Source organism: Ricinus communis, chromosome 6 (assembly GCF_019578655.1).
Source record: "Ricinus communis isolate WT05 ecotype wild-type chromosome 6, ASM1957865v1, whole genome shotgun sequence".
Lineage (NCBI taxonomy): Eukaryota > Viridiplantae > Streptophyta > Magnoliopsida > Malpighiales > Euphorbiaceae > Ricinus > Ricinus communis.
In genome coordinates, this window is record NC_063261.1 from 6046916 (window position 1) to 6070223 (window position 23308).

Sequence of the window (23308 nt, forward strand, 5' to 3'; positions counted from 1 at the left end):
ATCATCATCGGCCTGGGGGTTGAGGTTCTCCATCACGTCAGTTCCTTGAACCTGAACCGTAACTCTGTCCTCCTCCTCAACTGCCTGCAAACGTCGTCTCAATAATCTGAGAGAGCGCTCCGGGTCAGATAAGGGTGCTATTGGATCAGGGTTAGAGCTCCTGGTCATATACTACCTGAAATCGACAACCAAACAACCACCAATCAATAAAAAAAATATAACAATAAATGATAATAAAAATAAAGAATAAATGAATAAACAAATAATGACTAAATTAACATAAAAACAATTCACTCTAGTTCACCATTACTGTTCCCGGTAACGGCGCCAAAAACTTGATGGGCTCTTTATGCAACCTACACCTAAGGCAGTGAACCTACCGATGCAGCCTAGCACTAGTGAGTATCAAGGTCGTATCCCTGGAGATCGGGTGAACCTAGAGTTACTACTGTTTGCTATGTTATCTAGTCTGAAATAGGGTGTGAAAGTTCTAACGTACCAGCTAATGGTTTTAAGTGCAAATAAGTAAATGAAGAACAATGGATAATCAAAAGACAATTGCAAAGAGAGAAACAAACCCAAAAGGGAGCCTAAGTGATGAAATTCTAAAGATGGATTTTATGGATTGCCGATCTTGCTTACCCGTGCCTAAATCCTGAATTGAATCCCGGTTCCTCTCTCGAGCTTACCGGATTCCTAACCCTGCACTAACCTAATGGAATCTCTTCCTATCGGATTATTACAGATTAGTATTAAGTATGATTTAAAACTATTAAGAGTTATTAGTTCTTAATCCGGCGAGTAAATCAACCTTATCTCTAAGTGTTAACTACCAGTTCTTACTATTCAATGTCCAATTGTAACAAGCATTTCCCAATGTCAAGAAACAACCTAATAAACAATTAATCCAACGTCTCAAATTAACTGAATCAAACTTTTATTACTGAATAGCAAGAAGATTGCAAGAATGACAATTATAAAAACTAAAAATTAAGCATAATCCATCAACAAAGGTGAACCCTAATGGATTCAAAAGATCTAGCTACTCATGTTCATGGTTAAAGCAATTAGGGAACAAAATAAGAAAAAACAAATTAAAGGCATGTACACCCTTCTCTTTCAAGCTGAATGAGAAACCCTACAATTGCAAAATTTGAAATCTCAAACCCTAGTTGCCTCTTGAATGCTCCCAAAGTTTATCTTGATCTTCAATTCGATGTTGGAACAAGTGAAATCCCCCATTCAATTGATGAATTTTGATCTCTCAAGGTCTACAATTGAGGTATAGGAAATAATTGATTAAGTGTGTGTCTTGGAATTCAATCCAAAAATTGTCCCCCTCCAAAAAGAATTCAAAATCACCTATATAGTTAATTCAGTATGGCGGGTCAGGTGATGATTGACAGTAGGGTCCGGTGATCTTGAATCTGTGGAGTCTGTTGTCTTGACTCCTTCCAAGCCGATGCCCCACTGTCTGATCCATCACAGTCGTCTTTGGAGGCCGTGGTGGCTACGAAAGTCGTGCTGAAATGGCACAATTGGGGATAGCCTCTTGGTAATTCAGCACGGCCGGAGTCCAGGCCGTGCTCAACCCTTTGGGTGCTACTCCTCGCCCAATCTGATGGATTTTGGTCCGTAATCACACGTATGTCCCTCGATTACTGATGATGTCCTTCGAAAATGACCTGAAATGAGAAAGGAAAAAAAAGATAGGTAATTCTAGCATAAAACGGGATAATCATGCATAAAAAATATAAACAATCGGGCATGAAAACATGTGTATTATGATGCTTAACAATACCCTTACCCAGACTACGAGCGTCCACCTTCTACACACGTTTGAGACTTTGCTACCAGTTCGGGCGGAAGCAATGGATCTTAGAATTCCCACCTAAATTTGAAGGCTTTCCACTCAGACAGGATTTCTTGGATAAGATCGAGAGACTGTGGCCCCGTCGAGACATAGAGCGAAACCTTGACTTTGAAGGCGATCTGACCATCGATGACAATTTCAAGCTTGGATTCAGCTTCAAATTTCCACTTCTCCCGGGCTTGCCCAATTCAAGAGGACCAGAGAACTAGCTGCTCTATCTAAGGATGCATATGCATATGCTTATGCGAAGAGGGTGAGAAAATAGAATTTATGCTTCTTTTTATATCTCATTTATTTTGCTTAGGACTTTTAGCTTTATTTTTCTTTTAGTTAATATGTAAAATGATAAGCAGACACATATATGTTTGGGAATAATTCTGAAAAATTTTATTCATCTAGTAAAAGTTGAGATGGGTACATTTTGATTTCTCACGGTATAACTCCTGTTATCAGCTAGTCTTTTCAAAATTTCTAGCTAATCATTTTCTTTCTTTCTTCCTGACTTTTGCCAGACCAGCCTTTTTAGGTTTTCAGATTAGCAGGCTATTTTTTCTATTATTTATTACTATTTTCTATTATACATAGTATTTCTTGAGACGATCTATGTTGATTGGCTCAATGAACTTGTCCCTCCAAGTCTGAAATCTTAGCAACACCTCTAGGTAAGATCATTTTTACCAACTATGGGCCTTTCCAATTTGGCGTGACTTCCCTTTTGGGTCGAATGTAGTAGGTCTATTATTGATTACTATTTTCTATTATACATAGTATTTCTTAAGACGATCTATGTTGATTGGCTCAGTGAACTCGTTCTTATTATCATATTTCAAAACTCAATTAACTAGTAACTTGTAGATCTATAAGAAACCCTAATCTAATCATGTTAATTATAAATAATAAAAAACAGTAAAGATAAATAATAAAGAACATAGAAATAGGTTTAGGATGATGATGGATGCATGTTCGGAGGAACCCTAAGGTTTTCACTGTAGTTGATAGTTTTTTTTATGTTTTAGACTTAAGAGGACCTCACATGTTGCGATGGATACTTGTAAAATATAAACTGTCACATTTATAGGGAATAACCCATTAAATAATAAAATTAAAGACTAAGATACACATATAAGGAAGTTGGCTTATGGAATATAGTATGCCACTCAATTAGTAAAGTGTCCCAAAGAATTATCCGGGTGCCGACTGCATCTCCGTGTTAGTCTTTGTGATTAGTTAGCATGTTCTTGGTATGCATTGTTTTACACATGTTTATATGCCCAATTACTTCCATTTTTGTTCATAGTTATCTTATTTTATGCCAAAATCACCTGTGTTTTGGTTCCTTTCATGTTTCAAGTGATCATCGATGGACATTATTAGTATTTGAGGGAGATACGTGCGAATCTAGACTAGAATCCATCAAAATTGAGCAAAGGCTAGCATTTCAAGGTTGAGCAAAGCTTGGACTCTGGCAGTGCTGAACCATTGACATTTGACCCTCAAAAGTGACCTTTGAGCATGGTTTCCAAGGCCTCCACGGTTGCCATCATGATTCGTGGTGGCTCAGCACCGGCGTGGCATGGCCAATGAGAAGAGCTATTTTTCGGGACTCGAAGGTCCAGCATAGCCTGGACTCCACCCATGTTGACCAGCACGGGCTTGACCACACCTGTGCTGGCACATTTATATAGGTAAAATTGATTTATTTTGCTAGGGTTCGATTTTCTGACGTGAAATCACATATACGCGTGCGAGCCACCCTTTTTCAGACTTTGATATTTGACTTTGGGAGACTATTTCGCATATTAAACGACAGATCTGATGTGCGTAAAATACACACATCTAAATGGGATTTTTAAGATTGATTTTATGGATATTTGGATGTGAATTGGTATCAACACTCACCATATGCATCTGTATGTGTGCATTAGGTCCAAAAGAAGTCAAAGAATGAAAAAGGAAAGAATTGGAGCATAATTGGACGTCAAAGCTGCCGAAACGAGCTAAGTACGAGCATTAAGAAGCTGAACATGGCCGTGTTGCGTGCATCAAAACATCAAAGAAAAGGAAGTTCTTAGGGAGCACGGCCACAGAGAGTAACACGGCTAGGAACACCAGCCTGTGTCCCCAACACGGCCAAGAATACGGCCGTGTTGGCGGCGACAGGGGGAATAATTAAAAGAATGATGAGAGGAAAGAAGGAGGGGAGGCTAGGGTTAGAATTTCCAAAACCCTAATTTTTCTCTCTCTAAGGATTTTCTGAGCTGAAACCAAGAAAAAAGGAGACTTGGATCAAGGTTTCAATCGGATTCCCTTCATAGATTGAAGATTGGGCGAGGCTCGCTGATTAGTTCTCAAATCGAGCAAGAGGCAACTAGGGTTTGAGATTTCGAATTTGCAAATTTAGGGTTTTTTTCATTCAGCTTGAAAGAGAAGGGTGTACATGCCTTTAATTTTCTTTTCGTTATTTTGTTCCCCAATTGCTTTAACCATGAACATGAGTAGCTAGATCTTTTGAACCCATTGGGGTTCACCTTTGTTGATGAATTATGCTTAATTGTTAGTTTTATAATTGTTATTCTTGCAATCTTCTTGCTATTTAGTAATAAAAGTTTGATTCAGTTAATTTGAGACGTTGAATTAATTGTTTATTGGGTTGTTTCTTGACATTGAGAAATGCTTGTTACAACTGGACATTGAATAGTAAGAACTAGTAGTTAACACTTAGAGATAAGGTTGATTTACTCGCCGGATTAAGAATTAATAACTCTTAATAGTTTTAAATCATACTTAATGCTAATCTGTAATAATCTGATAGGAAGAGATTCCATTAGATTAGTGCGGGTTTAGGAATTGATAGCTCGAGAGAGAACCGAATTCAATTCGGGATTTAAACGCGGGTAAGCAAGATCGGCAATCCATAAAATCCATCTTTAGAATTCCATCACTTAGGCTCCCTTTTGGGTTTGTTTTTCTCCTTGCAATTGTCTTTTGATTGTTTGTTGTCCTTCATTTACTTATTTGCACTCATAACCATTAGCTGGTACGTTAGAACTTTCACACCCTATTTCAGACTAGATAACATAGTAAGCGGTGGTAACTCTAGGTTCACCCGATCTCCGAGGATCGACCTTGATATTCACTAGTGCTAGGTTGCATTGGTAGGTTCACTGCCTTAGGTGTAGGTTGCATAAAGAGACCATCAAGTTTTTGGCGCCATTGCCGGGGAAACAGTAACGGTGAACTAGAGTGAATTGTTTTTGTGTTAATTTAGTCATTGTTTGTTTATTCATTTATTCTTTATTTTTTTATTATTTATTGTTATATTATTTTTAATTGATTGGTGGTTGTTTGGTTGTCGGTTTCAGGTAGTATATGACCAGGAGCTCTAACCCTGATCCTATAGCACCCTTATCTAACCCGGAGCGTTCTCTCAAATTATTGAGACGACGTTTGTAGGCGATTGAGGAGGAGGGCGAGTTGATTCGAGTTCAAGGAGTTGACGCAATGGAGAACCTCAATCCCCAGGGCGATGATGATCAAAGAACCATGTACAAGTTTGCTCGACCCTCTTTAGATGGGACGAAAACGAGTATAATCAGACTTGCTGTAGCGGCCAACAATTTTGAGATAAAGGCCAATGTTATCCAGATGATCCGACAAAGCGTGCGGTTTGGAGGATTGCCCGTGAGGATCCCAATGCACATATCTTCAACTTTTAGAGATTTGTGACACATTCAAGATAAATGGAACAACAAGTGATGCCATTCAATTTGAGATTGTTTGCATTTTCCTTGAAGGATAGAGCAAAGAGATGGCTGCAATCTCTTCCACAACAGACGATCACTACCTGGAAGGTGTTGGCCAAAAAATTTCTATACAAGTATTTTCCTCCCGCTAAAACTGCAAAACTTAGAAATGACATATCTTCTTTTATGCAGTTTGATGATGAAAGCATGTACGATGCATCAGAGAGGTTTAAGGATCTTTTAAGATGCTGCCCACATCACGGATTGCCAGTGTGGATGCAGGTTTAGACCTTCTACAGCTGGTTGAACCTTGCAACGAGGCAGATGGTGGATGCTGCGGCAGTGGGGGCGCTAAATAGTAAGGCGGCGAGGCTCGAACTGATAGAGGAAATGGCCATGAACAACTATCGTTGGCAATCCTCTACGAGCCGACCGGAAGGCAGGGAGTGGTCAACCAAGTGGACTCTGACCTTGGCGAGCTCAAGTGGAGCTTCTAGCCAAGAAGATCGACCAACTCCGGATGCTAGTTCATGCAGCAAACTTTGGGCTGCGAGTTTTGTGGTGGCCCGCATTACGGTGTGAGCTGTCGCGGGAGGTATATTTGCTTCATCCTCTACTACTTTCCATCTAATTCACATTATGTCTTCCGATGTTGAGAAGGTTGACTATATGGGGAATGCCCCAAGGCGGCATAACGATCCTTATGACAATACATACAACTCGGGTGGCGCAATCATCCCAACTTGATTGGAGGAACAATAACGCTCGGCGTCCACGATTCTCGGAGACTTCGGTAGCGGCAACATTCGGTGGGCACTGGCTCCTCCTCTACCGGAAAAGAAGTCAAATTTAGAGGAGCTTATGATGAAGTTTGTGACATCTATGGAGATGAGGTTCCGGCAAACTGATAGTGCACTTAGGAACCAGTGAGGCCTCGATTCGAAACTTGGAGACCAGTTGGCCAAATCTCTAAGATGTTGTCGAGGCGGCAAGGCGCTCAAGCACCAGAGTCTAATCCGAGGGAGCACGTGAATGCCATCACTTTGCGTTCAGGTAAGTTAGTTTCGGCCTCCTTCTAAGCCTATTTTTAATGACGCCACTATCAATGCGAGGTTGAGGAGAAGCGATAAGGTTAGGGAACACGAGGGACAAAAGGTGAAATCAATTCCGGTCGGAGAATATCAACCTAAGATTCCTTATCCTGCTAGAACTAAACAAGCGGAGAGGCGAAAGAGCGGTTTAGTAAGTTTTTAGATATTTTTAGACAATCGCATATTAACTTGCCTTTTATTGATGCATTGGAACAGTCAAGTATGCTAATTTCTTAAAGGACATACTTAGCGGAAAAAGGAAGTTGGAGGAGGTCGCTATGTTGACAATGAGGAGTGCTCGGTGTTTGGAGCAAGTTGCCGGAGAAACATCACGATCCAGGGAGTTTCACTATTCCGCACTTTAGGTAATTTATGTGTTGATGATGCATTAGGCTGATTTGGGGGCTAGCATAAATGTCATGCCCACTAATTTGTTCAATAAGCTAGGTTTGGGGAGGCAAAATCCACTAGGATGTGCATTCAATTCGTGGCCGAATTACATTAAGTTTCCTAGGGAATTGTGGAAAATGTGCTAGTTAAGGTAGATAAGTTCATATTTCCTGTGGACTTTGTGGTTTTGGATATGGACAATGAGCATGGTGTACCATTAATTTTGGGAGACCTTTCCTTGCCACGGTAGAGCTAAAATAGGCGTATTTGAGGGGAAGTTAGAACTTAATGTAGGGGATGGTATGTCACTTTTAGTTTACCTTCATTTGATTGTTCTTCCACCGGAGCCATGTTCATGCCATTTGTTGTATTGATGGAATTGATCTTGCATGTAATACACAACCACAAGATGTACAAATGGATGATGCTATACATGTTTCTTCCCTATTAGTATGTGTTATTCATCCGAAAAAATAACTTGTATCAATATGAGACTTTGTGCTATGATAGACCCAAGAAGGGTAGTTGCAAGTTGGTTTTGACAGGTCACCTAGCCGGAATCGCGGAGTGGATGAATGGACATCCCAAATCGGTCCAGAGAGCACCTCCTTGGTCATCTACCGCACACATCGGACCTTCTCGTTGCGCTTATATGCCTCGAGCCCTAACTTACATTGAGCCTACCTTCTTAATTTGCCCGCGATGCGGGAATCTTTGTTGTAGAGTCCGGTAGACGACTCGAACAAAAAGAAGCAACGTCAGGAGGCATTCCGAATCTATTTTTTGCTTTCCGAATTTTTGGACATTTTTATTTTATTTTATGTAGTCATTGGTAGTTAGATATTTCGATTCTGTTTTTAGTAAGTTTGATTTTGAGGAGATACTATCTTATTGAACCTTTTACTAGATGTTGCTTGGAATGTGTTTATTCTTGAGTTTTGCAGGAGTTAGTCTACTTGATGCTCGTACCTAATTTTGAGGACTAACATATTTTGAAGTGTTAAAGTACACATCAAGGGCGGTATCTAGTAGACTTTCTAGTTTTTATCTCTTTCACGTCGTTTTGTTTTTCTCTTAGTTTTCCAATTTCTTTTATGGACTCCCATAATCCGCTTCATTTTACATATTTTATTCCTGCCTACCTTGTTCCTGCGAGGGCAGTGTTTCTCACACGATGTGGGGTAGGTCTGTAGATTTATGCGGCTTTTATCGAACCTTGTTGGAAGAAGGCAATGAACGAATCTCTTAATTACAATCCGATAGCCATTCCTCTACCACAGACTAGCCAACCCCCTGATATACCTGCTGATGCACCTCCTTTCACTCTGGAGCCATAGTCAGGGCAATATTAGTTCTTTTTCCTTTTTGATTTCTTATATTTTGTACACTGGGGACGGTGTGTCCTTCAAGTGTAAGGTGGGTGATATTTATCCCGTCTCAGTAATTTGTTTATTCTTTGTGCAATTTTTTGTAAAATTTTGAAAATTTTTCACTTTATTTCGATGCTCTTACTGTTGACTTGCTTTTGAAATCCTGTTTATGTCCATGTGATCGGGTAAAACCGATAGTGTTGAGTCTTGCGGAAGAATGTAAGATAATTAGTTTGAGTTTTGCACTAAGTTGCTTTGGTTTATTTAATTCTGTTTTGATGATTTTTGTTTGGAACCTACTCAAAGGCACACCTGTAAGAAATTGAGCCTAAATTGTAAGCGTACACTTTATGCTTGTATTTATTTCTTGTTGACCGTGCCGATTACTGTCTTTACTTTTAGAACTTGCTCGATAATGCTTATGAGGGCCACAAGGAGAGTTTAATACTTTGGTATGATAGAGGCACTTAGATTTTTCATTCTAGCCAAATAGCCTTCATTCGTTTATTAATTCTGTAGATAACCCCTTCTTTCACCATTTCCTGTATCATATTCCATTACCACTTAGTTTTATTCTGCTTTGGGTTATGATTTTGCATATGAGTTATTTTTATTGGGAATTTTTGTCTTGGGAATAGCGTTGGAATCTTGTAGCAGCTTACTTCAATCCAAAAAGAAATTCACTCTATTATGTGAATGTTCTTCCCTTATGAAAAAAAAGAAGAAGAAAAGAGATAGAAGAATAAGAGGGAAAGCTGATGAAAAGAAAGAAAGTAAGTGAGCTAAACATTTTGACTTGATTCCTATTTCCTACCTTGGACTACTGTCCATTGTTTACCCCTTGTGATCATTGTGACTTATGTGCAGTCATGTATTTCATTCGCGAACACCATAGGTTCAACTCTGACCAAATTTACCTACCCTTACCTAATCCCCATTACAACCTTTATAAAGACCTCTTGACATGGTTGTTGACTCTCCATAAGTGGTAGGAGTAGGATTTAAGAGCAAGCATATAGTAAGCAAGGCAGTAGTTGATGCATTGAGCGATTAAACACTACCCTTTAAACACTTTGAGTGATTTAGAGTGAATCTGGTGAGGACTTGGTTCTGAATAATTTCGTTGAGACAGTATTGTGTGAACTATTGGCATCTTGGTTGTGATACTTGAATTGATTGCTTCTTTTCTTTTTGTTTGACTTATGCTTGTTAAGGATATGTGCAGGAGCTCTCTAGCTTGTCTGTCAGTTTAGGTATTGTTCCTTAGTGGTTTATTTTCCTTACTTTACTTTTGATTTCTTGAGGACAAGCAATGAGCTAAGTGCGGGGTTATTTGATGTGCATAAAATACACACATCTAAATGGGGTTTTTAAGATCGATTTTATGGATATTTGGATGTGAATTGGTATCAACACTCACCCTATGCATATGTTTGTGTGCATTAGGTCCAAAAGAAGTCAAAGAATGAAAAAGGAAAGAATTGGAGCATAATTGGACGTCAAAGGCTGCAAAACGAGCTAAGTCGAGCATCGGAAGGCTGAACATGGCCGTGTTGGTTTCAACATCGTGTTCTATGAGCATCAACACGGCCGTGTTGCGTGCATCAAAACATCAAAGAAAAGGAAGTTCTTAGAGAGCATGGCCACAGAGAGTAACACGGCCAGGAACACCAGCCCGTGTCCCCAACATGGCCAAGAACACGGCCGTGTTGGCGGCGATAGGGGGAATAATTAAAAGAACGAAGAGAGGAAAGAAGGAGGGGAGGCTAGGGTTAGAACGTCCAAAACCCTAATTTTTCTCCCTCTAGGGATTTTCTGAACTGAAACCAAGAAGAAAAGGAGACTTGGATCAAGGTTTCAATTGGATTCCCTTCATAGATTGAAGATTGGGCGAGGTTCACTGATTAGTTCTCAAATCAAGCAAGAGGCAACTAGGGTTTGAGATTTCGAATTTGCAAATTTAGGGTTTTTTTCATTCAGCTTGAAAGGGAAGGGTGTACATGCCTTTAATTTTCTTTTCGTTATTTTGTTCCCCAATTGCTTTAACCATGAACATGAGTAGCTAGATCTTTTGAACCCATTGGGGTTCACCTTTGTTGATGGATTATGCTTAATTGTTAGTTTTATAATTGTCATTCTTGCAATCTTCTTGCTATTTAGTAATAAAAGTTTGATTCAGTTAATTTGAGACGTTGAATTAATTGTTTATTGGGTTGTTTCTTGACATTGAGAAATGCTTGTTACAACTGGACATTGAATAGTAAGAACTAGTAGTTAACACTTAGAGATAAGGTTGATTTACTCGCCGGATTAAGAATTAATAACTCTTAATAGTTTTAAATCATACTTAATGCTAATCTGTAGTAATCCGATAGGAAGAGATTCCATTAGATTAGTGCAGGTTTAGGAATTTGGTAAGCTCGAGAGAGGAACCGGAATTCAATTCAGGATTTAGGCACGGGTAAGCAAGATCGGCAATCCATAAAATCCATCTTTAGAATTCTATCACTTAGGCTCCCTTTTGGGTTTGTTTTTCTCCTTGCTATTGTCTTTTGATTGTTTGTTGTCCTTCATTTACTTATTTGCACTCATAACCATTAGCTGGTACGTTAGAACTTTCACACCCTATTTCAGACTAGATAACATAGTAAATAGTAGTAACTCTAGGTTCACCCGATCTCCAGGGATACGATCTTGATACTCACTAGGGCTAGGTTGCATCGGTAGGTTCACTGCCTTAGGTGTAGGTTGCATAAAGAGACCATCACATTGAAGATCAGAGTGGATTTGGAGGCATTCAAGAGGCAATTTGAGGTTCATTTTTCAGATTTTGAGGTTTAGGATTGTTCATCTGACTTGAAGGAGAAGGGTGTACATGTTTTCAATTTGCTTTTCTGTATTTGTTCCTTATTTTGTGTTATTTGTTAGCTTGAATAGCTAGAACTATTGAACCCATTGGGGTTCCTTTATTTTGTTGTATTCTTCTTGCTTTTCAGTATTAATAAGATATCACAGTATTCATGAGACGTTGTGAATTGTGTTGTTCAGATTGCTTTATGTAATTAAGAAATTCATTTAGCAGTTGGAAATTTGAATAGCAAGAACTGGTTAATGATCACTTAGAGATAAGGGTAATTAACTAGCTGGATTAAGAATTAACAACTCTTAATAGCAGTGGATTAATCTTAAGGCTAACCTAAAATCAATTGTTAGGAAGAGATCCCATCATTTAGGTTCTTAGTTTTAGGAATTCGGTGTTCTCGAGAGGGAAATCTAATTCAATTTAGAATCCGCTCACGGGTAATCACAATTGGTAATCAATCTAATTTCTACCTTCACTAAAATCCAACTAGCTTAGGTTCTCTTGAGTTTGCTTTCTCCCTTTGATTGTTGCACTAAACATTTGCAGATTGTTTGACATTTAGTTGATCACGTAGCTTGCATCTAGTCATGGAATAATAACTTCATCAATTTTGTTTAAGGTTAGATAACATAAGACACTATAGTAGTTCTAGGATCAACCTTTCCCGAGAATACGACCTTGATACTCGCCATTAGTGCTAGTCTACATCGATAGGTTCACTGCCTTAGATTGTAGCTACATAAATAGCCTATCAAGTTTTTGGCACTGTTGCTGGGGAACTTTTGTGTGAACTAGAGTGAATTTGTGTTTGTGTTAATCTAGCCATTTTTATTTTTTGTCTTTTCATTCTTTATTCTTTTATTCATTTCTGTGTTATTTGGTTGCTGCCTCTTAATCTTAGGTAGTTTATGACCAAGAGCTCTAATCCTACTCCTGTAGACCCTCTTGCTGAACTAAAGTGATCCCTCCATCTTTTGAGGAAGCGTATACAAGAAGAAGAGGAGGCACGGATAGAGATTGAAGCCCTTGTGACTAGACCAGCAGGGATGGGAGACAACAACTAGGCTGCGGATGAAAACAGGATAATGTACGAGTTCACTAAACCTTTTCTTGAGGGGACACAGATGAGTATATTGCGACCACCTATGGTAGCCAATAACTTCGAGATAAAGCTGAACATGATACAAATAGTCTAGAATAGTATACAATTTGGGGGACTGCTGAGCGAGGACCCAAACGCTCACATAGCCAACTTCTTGGAGATCCGTGACACCTTCAAGATAAATGGAACGACTGATGATGCCATTCGGTTGAGGCTATTTCCTTTTTCTTTGAGGGACCGAGCGAAGAGATGGTTGCAGTCACTCCTAACCAATACTATTACGACATGGAGATCTTTGGCTGAGAAGTTTTTATATAAGTACTTTCCTCCTACTAAAACTGCTAGATTGAGAAATAACATATCTTCTTTTGTGCAATTTGATGATGAGAGCATGTATGATACCTAGGAGAGGTACAAGGACTTGGCCTGAAGTTGCCCGCACCACATACTACCAGTATGGATGCAAGTTCAGACTTTCTATAGCGGTTTGAACCTTGCTACTAGGCAGATGGTAGATGCTGCAGCAGATAGGACCTTGAATAGTAAGACGCTGAAGCAGGCGTAAAATCTGATAGAGGAGATGGCCATGAACAACTACTAGTGGAAATCCTCTAGGAGTTGGCCAGTCAAGCAAGGAGTGGTCAACCAGCTAGATTCCACAGCAGCCTTGGCAGCTCAGGTGGAGCTTCTGACTAAGAAATTATACCAACTTCATATGCCAGTTCATGCAGCACAGATAAGCTGCGAGTTCTGTGGTGGCCCGCACTATGGTGCAAACTGTAATGCGGGAGGTATGTTTGCTTCACCTTCTAGTTCTTCTTCCTCTATTGTTTCTGCTGACATTGAACAGGTAGACTATATGGGTAATGTACCTAGACAACAGAACAATCCATACAACAATACATACAACCCTGGTTGGCGCAATCATCCCAACTTCAGTTGGAGGAATAACAACGCCTAGGGACTAGCCAGCTTTCAGAGATTGCATCAGCAACAGCCCCAGCCGCAAGCTAGTCCACCCCAACTACCTCCACCTCAGGAGAAGAAGCCCAATCTCGAGGAGTTGGTGATAAAATTTGTGTCCTCTACCGACAATAGATTTCAGCAGACGGACAGCACACTTAGGAATTAGTAGGCCTCCATTCAGAATGTGGAGAACCAGATAGGCCAAATTTCTAAAATGTTGGCTGAGAGACAACTTGGGACATTACCCAACACTACAGAGTCTAATCCGAGGGAGCACTGCAAGGCTATCACCTTGCGATCAGGTAGGCAGTTATCTAGTTCCTTACCTGTAGTTGATAATGATGATGTTGTTGTGCATGATGAGCCTGCTAGGAAGGAACCAGAGCCTCAGGAGATAGAGCCTGTGAGAGCTAAGGACAAGAAGAAGAGTCCAGTGAGAGAGTATCAGCCACCTATCCCGTATCCTACTTGATTGAGGCAGGAAAAGGTTGAGCAGCAGTTCGGTAACTTTCTATACCTTTTTAAACAACTACGCATTAACCTTCCTTTTATTGAGGCTATTTCGCAGATGCCGAAGTACGTAAAATTCTTGAAGGAGATATTGAGCAACAAGAGGAAACTGGAGGACTTAGGATTGGTGACCCTGAATGAGGAGTGCTCCGCCATTCTACAAAATAAGCTGCTTGTTAAGAGGCATGATCCAGGGAGATTCACTATACCTTGTGTCATTGGTGAATTACCTATTAGTGGTGCTTTAGCTGACTTAGGAGCTAGTATTAACTTGATGCCCACTAGTTTGTTTGATAGACTTGGTTTGAGTGAGCCTAAACCCACTAAGATGAGCATTCAGTTAACCAATAGGACTATTAAGATTCTTAGGGGTATAGTTGAGGATGTACTTGTTAAGGTAGACAAGTTTATATTTCCTATTGATTTCATTATCATGGATATGGAAGGTGAGAGTGTTGTGCCACTGATCTTAGGTAGACCTTTCCTTGCTACATCTAGGGCCGTTATAGATGTTTGTAACGGGAAGCTCCAACTTAGGGTAGATGACGAGACTATCACCTTTGACTTAGCGAATTCCATGAGACAATCCCTAGACCATGATGATACTGTATTGTTTATGGATGTCTTAGATGATGTTGTTGAGTCTCATATGCAGGAGATTTTGCTTGATGATCCTTTGCAGGTTGCATTGTAGGGAGTTGAGAAGGAGTTGTCTAACGAGCAAGTGTTAGAACAACTCGCTTGTTTGCTGGCTAGTGAGCCCAGCCGTTCTACTAAGCCGTTTGTTTCTCTTGATAGGTCAGACGTGTAGAAGGTGAAACCTTCAATTGAGGACCCCCCAGTTTTAGAGTTCAAAGAACTACCCAAGCACCTGAGTTATGCCTACTTGGATGAGGCATAGAGGCTGCTAGTTATTGTTATAGTAGACTTGACTCCTGAGGAGAGGGAGATGACACTATCGTCTCTCAGGAAGTACCCTACAGCCTTCGTATATAAGATTGCAGACATCCCTGGGATCAATCCCAATTTTTGCTCGCACAAGATCCCAATGGAGGATAGTTTCAGGCCAGTCGTGCAACCACAAAGATGACTTAACCCGAACATGAAGGAGGTGATGAAAAAAAGAGGTAATTAAACTTCTTGATTCAGGTTTGATTTATCCCATATTTGATAGCTCGTGGGTGAGTCTTGTGCAGGTTGTACCAAAGAAAGGAAGGATAATTGTGATAAAGAATGAGAAGGATGAGTTGATACCAACAAGGACGGTAACCGGTTTTTGGGTTTGCATCGATTACAGAAGGCTAAATGATGCAACCCGGAAATACCACTTTCCCCTTCCATTTATTAATCAGATGCTTGAGCGTTGATATGCATAGTTTTACACATATGTGCTTGCATATTATTGCGTATTTTCTTAGTAATTATTGTGCTTTTATTCCAAGATCACCCGTGTTTTCAGTTCTTTTGCATTTCAAGAGAATTTATAGGACCATCATCAGTATTTGAGCAATTATAGATCAATACATGCGAAAATGGATGGGAATTCATCAAGATCAGACAAGACCTCGCAGAGCATACATTCAGCACGAGCTACTATAAGCTTTTGGTCTTCAAAACATGGCATTTTAGGCAAGGTTTTTGTATCCACCACGGCCTCCAGCATGGCCCGTGGTAGCTCAGCAGCGGCGGGGGCACGGCCATGAAGAAACCCCAATTGGTGAGATCCGAATGTTCGGCACAACCTGGACTCTGGCCATTCTGACCAGCACGGCCTTGACCACAGCAGTGCTAAGACAAATATATAAGGAAAACTATTTTTTTAGGGTTAGCTAAGAGAGGAGCGAGAGAGAGCCCCGGCGGTTGGTTCGGTTTTTGCATAGTGCTGAGTTCGAGAGAGAGTTTTAGAGAGGAAGAATCCCGGAATCACAAGACTCCGAGTGCAAAACAGTAGTGGAGCAAATCGAGAGGTAATTGGGGAGATCAATCGTAGTGCAGATTCAGATTTGGAGCTGTTCATCCAATTCGAGAGAAAAGGGGTGTACATGTTTCATTTTCATTATTCTTTCATTGTAATTGATTTCCTAGTTGTTTTAAATATGAACATGTGTCGCTAGATCGATTAAATCTATTGGGATTTCTTTACTATGTTGGCTTAGTATTAAATTATTGGATTGTTTGAGTTTAGTTTTGTATCCTTCTTGCTTTCAGTATTAATAAGATAATGCATTATTCATGAGACGTTCTGAATTATGGTGTTTAGATTGCTTTATGTGATTGAGAAGTCCATTTGGCAATTGGAATTTTAAATAGCAAGAATTGGTTAATAATCACTTAGAGATAAGGATAATTAACTAGCCGGATTAAGAATTAACAAAGCTTAATAGAGGCGAATTAAAGCTTAATGCTAATTTAAGAATCATTCGTTAGGAAGAGATTCCAACTTTAGGTTCTTGGGTTTAGGAATTCGGTTTTCTCGAGAGAGAAACCGAATTCAATTAAGAATTCGTCCATGGGTAGCATAATTGGACTCATCAATCTGTTATCTTTTGTTTGATTGCCAACTAGTTTAGGTTCCATTTGGGTTTACTTTCTTGTCTTAGTTGTTTCATTTATCCATTCATTCCTGCATCTTCTTTAGAATTCAGCTTGTAGTTATTAGTTAATTTAGAAATTATTCATCATTCATTTTAGGCTAATATAACAGAGAACAAAGAAGTAACTCTGGGCTTTCACTTTCTTGAGGAATACGACCTTGATACTCGCCATGAGTGCTAGACTGCATCGATAGGTTCACTGCCTTAGATTGTAGCTGCGTAAAATAGCCTATCAAGTTTTTAGCGCAGTTACCGGGGAATGTTTGAAAACTAGAGTGAAATTTGCTATTTGTTACTTTAGCCTTTTTTTTTATTTATTTATTTTATTTGTACATATTTATTTAATCTAAGTTTATGATTCAGGTAGTGAATAATAAGGAGGTTCAATGCTAAATTCAAACTCTTTGTATGACGCGTTAGAGAATGGGATCAGGAACCAAGAGAGTGCTATAAATTGGGACACCCGTGCAGCCTTAGCAGCTCGAATGGAATCGTTTCGTAGGGCTACCGATCAACTCTCCACTTCTATCCATTCATCTCAAGATTTTTGTGAAATCTGTTGTGGTTTACATTTGAGTAATGATTGTCCATTGTAAGATGATGTTGCTCATTGTTCTTATAACTTTGAACAGGTGAATTATACGGGAAGCTGGCTAAATAACTCGTATGAAAGCACCTACAATCAAGAATGGAGCACTCATTCACCCTTTGGATGGAGATTAGATGACCAAGAACCACCAGGATTTCAGCAACTACATCAGCAGCCTAGTCTTGCACCTTCAACTCAAGATGAAGAGTTAGTTTCAGAGGAGCTGATGATGAGGTTCTTTACAAGTCTTGAGGATAGATTCCAACAAATAGAGAGGGTACTTGAAAGTCAACAAGCTGCGATTGAGAACATAGAGCATCAAGTAGGTTATTTCCAGATACCAATCGTACCTGAGCACCAGGAGAAGACAACATTTACTTGCCCCTATGAGACGATTGCATACCGGAGGATGCCATTTGGTTTATGCAATGCACCTGCCACTTTTTAGAGATGTATAATGGTAATCTTCCAGGATATGATTGAGGAGTCTATGGAGGTTTTCATGGATGATTTCTTAGTGTTCGGTAACTCTTTCTCACACTGCTTGTCTAATTTAGAGCGCATGCTTGCACGATGTGTTGAGCCAAATTTGGTTCTTAATTGGGAAAAATGTCATTTTATGGTGACAGAGGGTATTGTGTTAGGGCACAAGCTTTCACATGCGAGGATGGAGGTAGATAGAGCTAAGGTAGAGACCATATCAAAATTGGCACCCCCTAGTTCTATTCAGGCTGTTAGGAGCTTCCTTGGGCATGCTGGCTTTTATAGGAGATTCATTATGGATTTTTCTAAGATAGCTAGGTCTCTTACTTAATTGCTTGTTAAGGATGTACCTTTTGTGTTTGATTCGGATTGCTTACAGGATTTTGAGTTATTAAAGAAGTTACTAAACACAGCTCCTATCATGGTTTCACCTGATTGGGGGCTGCCCTTTGAACTCATTTGCGATGTTAGTGACTATGCAGTTGGAGCTGTTCTTGGACAGCGGGTTGAGAAGAAGTTTCAGCCTATCTATTATGCTAGCAAGACGTTGACAGATGACCAAGAGCACTATACCACCACTGAGAATGAGCTATTAGTTGTGGTTTATGCCTTCGATAAGTTCTGTTCATACCTTGTGCTATTGAAAACAATCGTCTAAATGAATCATTCGGCATTATGGTACTTGTTCGGAAAGAATGATGCTAAACCAAGACTGATTAGATGGATTCTACTCTTGCAGGAGTTTAAAATAGAAATCAAGGATAAAAAGGGCATTGAGAACTTGGCAGTGGATCACTTATCGAGGTTGGAGAACCCGAGCTTGGCGGCACTTGATGAGAGGGCCATTGATGATAGTTTCCATATGAGTATTTGTGTTCATTGCAGGTATATATCGATTTCCCTTGGTTTTCAGAAAATGCGAATTATTTGGTTGTGAAGGTCCTACAAAAGGGTATGACATATTAGCAAAAGAAGAAATTCTTTACTGACTTGAAATACTACATTTGGGAAGACCCCTTTCTGTTTCATGTTTGTGCAGATCAAGCGATTCGATGATGTGTATATGGGGAGGAAACTCTCAAAATCTTTAAGCATTGCCATGAGGGACCAACTAGAGGCCATCAGGCGGCCAATCATACGGCTAAGAAGGTGTTGGATGCAGGATTCTACTGGCCTACAATCTTTCAAGATGCGAGAACCTTTGTCCAGGTTTGTGATGCATGCCAGTGGTCAGGTAACATCTCTTCCCATGATGAGATGCCCCAGACTAGTGTACAAGTTGTTAAGATTTTTAATGTTTGGAGCATTGACTTCATGGGACCCTTTCCTTCTTATGGAAATAAGTACATACTTGTGGTTGTTGAGTATTTTTCTAAATGGCCAGAGGTGCAAGCCTTCCCCACTAATGATGCCAAGGTAGTTGCTAGGTTCCTCAAGAAATTATTTGCTAGGTTTGGTACACCTAAAGCATTGATTAATGACAAGGGGACCCATTTTTGTAATACCCAACTAGGGAAAGTGCTTAAATGCTATGGGGTCACACACTGGTTCTCTACACCCTATCACCCACAAATAAGTGGGCAAGTGAAGGTAACTAATAGGGATCTAAAACGCATTCTAGAGAGAACCGTGGGGACTAGTAGGAAGGATTGGGCTGCTAAGTTAGATGATGCACTATGGGCTTTTAGAACAGCTTATAGGACTTCTATTAGTTTTACACCATATAGGCCAGTTTATGGTAAGACGTGTCATCTACCTGTTGAATTGGAACACAGGGCCCTTTGGGCTTTGAAATCATGCAATTTTAGTGTTGATTCTACAATGGCAGCTGGATGAATTAGAGGAGTGGTGTCAGCAAGCTTATGAAAACTCCATAATTTACAAAGCTAGGACGACGAAGTGGCACAATCAATGGCTGAAAGGCTCGAAAGAGTTCAAAGCTGGAGACAGGGTTCTCTTATATAACTCACGTCTTCAGTTGTTTCTAGGTAAGCTGAAGAGCTGATGGTCGGGATCGTTCGTAGTTGATAAGCATCATACTACACATGTTTTCATGCCTGATTGTTTACATTTTTATGCATGATTATCCCGTTTTATGCTAGAATCACCTGTCTTTTGTTTCCTTTCTCGTTTCAGGTCATTTTCGAAGGACACCATCAATAATCGAGGGAAATACGTGTGATTACTGACCAAAATCCATCAAATTGGGTGAGAACTAGCACCCCGAGGGTTGAGCACGGCTGGACTCGTGGTCAAGAGGCTATCCCCAATTGTGCCATTTCGACTTAGTAGCCACCACGGCCTCCGGCATGGCCTGTGGTGGCTCGGCCGACAGGCACGGCTTGGAAGGAGTCGGCCTGACAGACTCCGCAGTTGACCTTTGCACGGACTCGTGGTGCTAAATCATCATGACTGGACTCGTGTCTTTGAATCATCACGACGCACTCGGCCATGCTGAATCAACTATATAGGCAATTTTGAGTTCTTTTAGAGGAGAGACGAATTTTGGACTCAATTCCAAGACACACACTTAATCAATTATTTCCTATACCTCAATTGTAGACCTTGAGAGATGAAAGTCATCAATTGAAGGAGGGATTTCACTTGTTCCAACATCGAATTGAAGATCAAGACAAACTTTGGGAGCATTCAAGAGGCAACTAGGGTTTGAGATTTCGAATTTGCAAATTTAAGGTTTCTCATTCAGCTTGAAAGAGAAGGGTGTACATGCCTATAATTTTCTTTTCCTTATTTTATTCCTTAATTGCTTTAACCATGAACATGAGTAGCTAGATCTTTTGAACCCATTGGGGTTCACCTTTGTTGATGGATTATGCTTAATTGTTAGTTTTATAATTGTCATTCTTGCAATCTTCTTGCTATTTAGTAATAAAAGTTTGATTCAGTTAATTTGAGACGTTGAATTAATTGTTTATTGGGTTGTTTCTTAACATTGAGAAATGCTTGTTACAATTGGACATTGAATAGTAAGGACTGGTAGTTAACACTTAGAGATAAGGTTGATTTACTCGCCGGATTAAGAATTAATAACTCTTAATAGTTTTAAATCATACTTAATGCTAATCTGTAGTAATCCGATAGGAAGAGATTCTATTAGGTTAGTGCAGGGTTTAGGAATTGATAAGCTCGAGAGAGGCAAGGGATTCAATTCAGGGATTTAGGCACGGGTAAGCAAGATCGGCAATCCATAAAATCCATCTTTAGAATTCCATCACTTAGGCTCCCTTTTGGGTTTGTTTCTCTCTTTGCAATTGTCTTTTGATTGTTCGTTGTCCTTCATTTACTTAATTGCACTCATAACCATTACCGGTATGTTAGAACTTTCACACCCTATTTCGGACTAGATAACATAGCGGTAATAACTCTAGGTTCACCCGATCTCCGAGGATCGACCTTGATACTCACTAGTGCTAGGGCTGCATCGGTAGGTTCACTTTGCCTTAGGTGTAGGTTGCATAAAGAGCCCATCAAGTTTTTGGCGCTTCGTGGGAAACACAATAACGGTGAACTAGAGTGAATTGTTTTTTTTGTGTTAATTTAGTCATTATTTGTTTATTCATTTATTATTTATTTATTATTTATTTTTATTTTATTTTTTTATTATTTATTATTTATTATTATATTGTTTTTGTTGATTGGTGGTTGTGTGGACTTTCGGTTTCAGGTAGTTTATGACCAGGAGCTCAAACTCGAATCTTATAGAGCCTCTATCTGATCCAGAACGATCCGTCAGACTCTTATGGAAGAGGTTGCAATTAGAAGAGGAGGAGATTGAGGTTGAGGTACCTGTGGATAGACTAGACACGATGGAAAACCATGACCCCCAGGCCAATGACGATCAGAGGATGATGTACGAGTTTGCTCGACCATCTTTAGATGGGGCAGCGAGTATAGTCGGTTTCATGTGACCAATAATTTTGAGATAAAGGCCAATATTATCCAGATGATCCAGCAAAGTGTGCAATTTGGAGGATTGCCCAGCGAGGATCCCAATGCACATATCTCTGACTTTTTGGAGATTTGTGACACATTCAAGATAAATGGAACAACTGATGATGCCATTCGGCTGAGATTGTTTCCATTTTCCTTGAGGGACAGAGCAAAGAGATGGCTGCAATCTCTTCCACAACAAACAATTACTACCTGGAGGGCGTTGGCTAAAAAATTTTTATATAAGTATTTTCCTCCCTCTAAAACTGCTAAACTTAGAAATGACATATCTTCTTTTGTGCAGTTTGATGATGAAAGCATGTACGATGCATGGGAGAGGTTTAAGGATCTTTTGAGATGTTGCCCACATCACGGATTGCCAGTGTGGATGCAGGTTCAGACCTTCTACAGTGGGTTGAACCTTGCAACGAGGCAGATGGTGGATGCTGCGGCGGTGGGGCGCTAAGCGATGGGCGGCGGGCTCGGGAACACGATAGAGGAAATGGCCATGAACAACTATCAGTGGCAATCCTCTAGGAGCCGACCAGGAAGATAGGGAGTGGTCAACCAAGTGGACTCTACAGCAACCTTGGCAGCTCAAGTGGAGCTTCTAGCCAAGAAGATCGACCAACTCCAGATGTCGGTTCATGCAGTGACGTTGGCTACGAAGTTTTGTGGTGGCCCGCATTACAGTCTGTTGTCTGCATGGGAGGTATGTTTGCTTCATCCTCTACTACTTTCCATCTAATTCTACTATGTCTTCCCGATGTTGAACAGTTGATTATATGGGGAATGCCCCAAGGCGTGAGCGATCCTTGACAATACATACAACCACGGGTGGCGCAATCATCCCAACTTCAATTGGAGGAACAATAACGCTCGGGGTCCACTGGTTTTCGGAGACTTCATCGGCCGGCAACATTCAATTTGGGCTGCACAAGCTCCTCCCTCTACTAGAAAAGCGGTCAAATTTAGAGGAGCTTATGATGAAGTTTGTGACGTCTATGGAGATGAGGTTCCAAACTGATAGTGCACTTAGGAACCGGCAGGGCCTCGATTCGAACTTGGAGACCCAGATTGGCCAAATCTCTAAGATGTTATGCGAAGGCGGCAAGGAGTGCTCCGAGCACCACTGAGTCTAACCCGAGGGGAGCACGTGAGCGCCATCACTTTCGCGTTCAAGTAAGTTAGTTTCGGCTCCTTCTAAGCCTGTTTTTTATGGCGCCACTATTGATGAGCGGGTTAAGGCAAGCGGTAAGGTTAGGGAACCCGAGGGACAAAGGTGAAATCAATTCCGGTCAGGGAATATCAACCTAAGATTCCTTATCCTGCTAGAGCTAAACAAGCGGAAGCGAAAGAGCGATTCGGTAAGTTTTAGATAGTTTTAGACAATCGCATATTAACTTGCCTTTTATTGATGCATTGGAACAGGATGCCAAAGTATGCTAAGTTCTTAAAGGACATACTTAGCGGAAAAAGGAAGTTGGAGGAGGTCGCCTATGTTGACTTAATGAGGAGTGCTCGGTGGTGTTTGAGCAAGTTGCTAGAGAAGCGTCACGATCCAGGGAGTTTCACTATTCCCTGCACTTTAGGTAATTTATGTGTTGATGATGCATTAGCTGATTTGGGGGCTAGCATAAATGTCATGCCCACTAGTTTGTTCAATAAGCTAGGTTTGGGGAGGCAAAATCCACTAGGATGTGCATTCAATTAGTGACAATTACATTAAGGTTCCTAGGGAATTGTGGAAAATGTGCTAGTTAAGGTAGATAAGTTCATATTT

The 23308-nt window shown here is 40.3% G+C and overlaps 2 protein-coding genes and 3 non-coding genes across 5 annotated transcripts; 2 read left to right on the forward strand and 3 right to left on the reverse strand.

Annotated features, from left to right (window-relative positions):
• Positions 1-5775: 5775 nt before the first annotated feature.
• On the reverse strand, positions 5776-5882 carry LOC112535753. The gene has a single exon (XR_003079833.1). It is a non-coding gene; the product is annotated as a small nucleolar RNA R71 (small nucleolar RNA).
• Positions 5883-12775: 6893 nt separating this feature from the next.
• On the reverse strand, positions 12776-12879 carry LOC112535749. Its single transcript, XR_003079829.1, has one exon. It is a non-coding gene; the product is annotated as a small nucleolar RNA R71 (small nucleolar RNA).
• Positions 12880-13966: 1087 nt separating this feature from the next.
• On the forward strand, positions 13967-14602 carry LOC125370263. Its single transcript, XM_048375262.1, has one exon. The coding sequence runs from the start codon at positions 13967-13969 to the stop codon at positions 14600-14602; it is 636 nt and encodes a 211-aa protein (XP_048231219.1).
• Positions 14603-17548: 2946 nt separating this feature from the next.
• LOC125370264 lies at positions 17549-19410 on the forward strand. The gene is made up of 5 exons (XM_048375263.1): positions 17549-17824; positions 17954-18175; positions 18314-18448; positions 18614-18808; positions 18919-19410. Exons 1-5 carry the CDS (start codon positions 17549-17551, stop codon positions 19408-19410), a joined length of 1320 nt encoding a protein of 439 aa, XP_048231220.1.
• Positions 19411-21796: 2386 nt separating this feature from the next.
• Positions 21797-21903, reverse strand: LOC112535745. Its single transcript, XR_003079825.1, has one exon. It is a non-coding gene; the product is annotated as a small nucleolar RNA R71 (small nucleolar RNA).
• Between the last annotated feature and the right edge of the window lie 1405 nt (positions 21904-23308).